This window comes from Zea mays, chromosome 1 (assembly GCF_902167145.1).
Source record: "Zea mays cultivar B73 chromosome 1, Zm-B73-REFERENCE-NAM-5.0, whole genome shotgun sequence".
In the NCBI taxonomy this organism is placed as follows: domain Eukaryota; kingdom Viridiplantae; phylum Streptophyta; class Magnoliopsida; order Poales; family Poaceae; genus Zea; species Zea mays.
The window spans coordinates 229411894-229415048 of record NC_050096.1 but is presented as its reverse complement, the minus strand read 5'-3'; the positions used below and the strand labels follow the sequence as shown (position 1 = coordinate 229415048).

The 3155-nt window shown below is 48.1% G+C and overlaps 1 protein-coding gene across 1 annotated transcript; it reads left to right on the top strand.

Annotated features, from left to right (window-relative positions):
- The first annotated feature begins 2217 nt into the window (after positions 1-2217).
- On the top strand, positions 2218-3155 carry LOC103643372 (L10-interacting MYB domain-containing protein-like). Its single transcript, XM_020543544.1, has 2 exons — positions 2218-2538; positions 2610-3155. Exons 1-2 carry the CDS (start codon positions 2218-2220, stop codon positions 3153-3155), a joined length of 867 nt encoding a protein of 288 aa, XP_020399133.1.

The following is a 3155-nucleotide window of genomic DNA, read 5'->3' as shown; positions in this document are numbered from 1 at the left end:
GCAAGTAATTGTAGCAGATGGGCTTGTTTCATTCTACCGGACCGGACGGCCCAAAACTGTGCTTTCCGTGCAACGAAGGCCCAGATCTGCCGAGATGACTTAATATTATTTTGGGACTCTTCAGCGCCATAGTTCGTGGTGCCGAAATAACATTGCTCGATGTCACAGACTATGGCGCCGAGATACTGGACACACTTGCGTGTGTGGGCTAATCTGACAGCTATCGTGGCAGACCTCGGCGCCATAAATCTTGGCGCCGAGGTCCTCTGCCTGCTATGGATTTGTCTCTGGCCTTTCTGTCCATGTCAGTCATGTGAACGACGACCTCATTGCCTCTGTACCATCTGCTCTGTGAGCAGTTATCTTTCTTTTGTTCATAAAAAATACTACAGACCGCCTACACGATGCAAAGTGAGTTGGGGAAGCTAGACGCGACACTACGGTCGAGAACTGCTAGGTGACAGTGTGCCTGTTTGGTTCAGCTTCTGGGCGGCTTCTGGCCGCCAGAAGCAGAAGCTGGAGCCAAACGGGTAGCTTCTCGCGCCGCTTCTCCGCGACGCGCTTCCGCAGGAAGCCGTCCGGCCACTTAACGCAAGAAGCGCCCGTTAGTTGGCTTCGGTTCGAAGCCGCGCCCACTTCGCTAGGGTTCTAGCCCACGCGACGCTCCTCCGCCGCCGCGAACCCATCACGCCGCCGGCGGTCCGTCTCCTCCCCGCATCGTGGTACGTACGGGCAACCTCCTCCGCGCCGGTGTGGTTTCTCCTACGCCGCGTCTCATTCTCGTCTTCCGTAGGGTTCGCGCTCCGAGGACGCAGCCTCCTCCCCGTCGCGAAGGAACCTCTCCCCCCGTCGTCGTCGTCGCAGGTATGGCTTCTCTCCTCGGTCCGTGTACCCTCTCATTGACCACTGTCGGCGCTGTCGTTCGTTGACCCTAAACTGTCGCTAGGGTTGCCGCACCTAAACCGGCGCCGCTGCTCCGTCGTGAAGCTTCCTCTGCTCCCCCCGTTGCGTCGTCATCTGCACAGGTACGGTGTTGCTCGACTCGATCCAAACCCTCGCCTCCCCCTCCGGTAGTGTAGCTAGGGTTCGTCGTACCCTGTTATTCAGTACACGGCCGCCTGATCTGCAGTTAATTCAGTACATGAAAAAGGGTATGGATGGTAGTAGTACCTAATTGTATGTCCAATGCTGCCTGCAGATTTCCCTTATCAACTCGGGGTCTTCGTCTTCGGTTCCAATTTCCAGTGCAACCAAGGTACTCTCATACACATTTTGTAGCGCAGTTTACTGTCAACATGGGCTCAACCCAATAGAGTTTACAGTTTACTAAGGATGGCATTGCTCTGTTCCATCAGTATTATTTGTTCAGGGATTACTACTTTGTTTGTTTGTCACAACCTGTCTGATCAGGGTTCAGTTCATACTTTGTTCATAAATTTGTTAGTTACTAGCTGTATGTTAGTTGCTTCAACCAACATTTGTCCCATGTCGGCAATTCATGTCAATACATGGAAGTTAGTACATTGTCCCCTTGTCTAGTACACTAACCAACCTAAATCCACATCAGATGGATTTAGCAGACTCCATAGCCGATAAGGCAATTGGAAGGATGCAAGAGATTGCGGACAAGATTTATTCCGTAGCTCGGGAAACAATCCGTCCAGGACGCGGGTTGACCTCCTTTGACGCTACCAAACTTCGTGTAGCATTGGAGGACATTGCTTGCATGATGGAGCAAGATTCTCTGGTGTTCCAAGAGTATTTGGACAAGGTCAACAACGTAACCCACCAGCCTGACAGCAACTACGAACCCTCAGAGTTGTCCTCACCACCCCCTGGTGAAGACAACCTTAGTCCAGACTGGGACTTTGCCGAGCACTTCGAAAGGTTTTGGGGTATTGAATATGACTCCGATCAGATGCCTTCCTTTAGTGACAATGAGGTTTAAGTTAGAACTTGGGTAAGTTTGTAGTAAGGTCTTAGGGAAACTGGGATATGATCATGCTTTTGCTTAATGGGCTGCTGTTAAATGTCTGTCCTGTCCTTTTGTGTCCAATAGCAGTTTATTAACGTTGTCTTTGTGTAATTAAGCTAATCCGAATTTTACTACTTATGGTACTTCCTGATGTTATTATGGTCAGTTCAGTGTTTGTTTTGTTTTCTTCTTAATCCGAGAGCACTACGTATTTTCAAAACTTTACACTTGTTTTGCACTAGATGGACAAGTCTGGCAAAGTGATTGCAAAGTGGGATAGTAGAGCAACCAAAATTTACACAGAAATTTGTGTAGAAGAGGTCAATGCTCGGAACAGGCCACAACAGTTTCTAAATGCCGAAGGATATGCTAACCTCATAAGGAAGTTTAAGGAACGCACTGGTCGCACTTACACTAGGGATCAAATGAAGAATAGGTGGGACTCCTTAAAGAGAATGTTCACACAGTGGAAAACTCTTAATGAAAGGGCTACAGGTCTTGGTCGAGACCCTCATACTGGTTCAATCAGTGCGCCAGATGAGTGGTGGGCCAAGCAAAATGAAGTAAGTAGATCTTTTTTTAGACTAACAATAGTATTGGCCATCTCAAACTAGGAACTACCATGTTGGTGCAGGCAATGCCAGGTTGTATTATGTTCAAAACAGCCCCCCTAGAGAATGAGGATGAGCTAAAGGTTATGTTTGGACCCATTGTCTGCACAAATGAAAGAACCCTTGTTCATGGCGTCGAGGATGCTAATTCATCATCTGATGATCATTTCGAAGCCACTTTAGGTGGGGGTGAAAACAGCACACCTGACCCATGCACAAATGCGACTGGGAAGCGTAAGATGCGGCATGATTCTCCTAAACCAAAGAAAAAAAAAGATTCGAGGGAAGAGTACATGAAAAGACTAGTGGAGGCTTTTGAGTCGCGTTCAATGACCACTAACAAGTCCATTACCTCTGCTGACAATGACCCAGTTCGAGTTGAGGTTAAGGCGCAGTTGCAACAAGTTATCGATGATGGATCACCAGAAGGCAGCGAACTACATTTGTTTGCCACTCATCTATTGATTGAGAAAAAGTATAGAGATGTATTTGCAACACTGCAGACAAAAGAAGGAAGGATCGCTTGGCTTCGCAAAGCTTACGAGATAGATCTTAAAAAGTGCACTTAG

What these genes read in the sequence shown, in the direction of transcription:
- LOC103643372 (XM_020543544.1), top strand. Translation starts at nt 2,218, where the DNA reads ATGGACAAGTCTGGCAAAGTGATTGCAAAGTGGGATAGTAGAGCAACC. An exon ending in GGTGGGCCAAGCAAAATGAA is followed by an intron (nt 2,539 to 2,609) that starts GTAAGTAGATCT and finishes ATGTTGGTGCAG; the next exon opens with GCAATGCCAGGTTGTATTAT.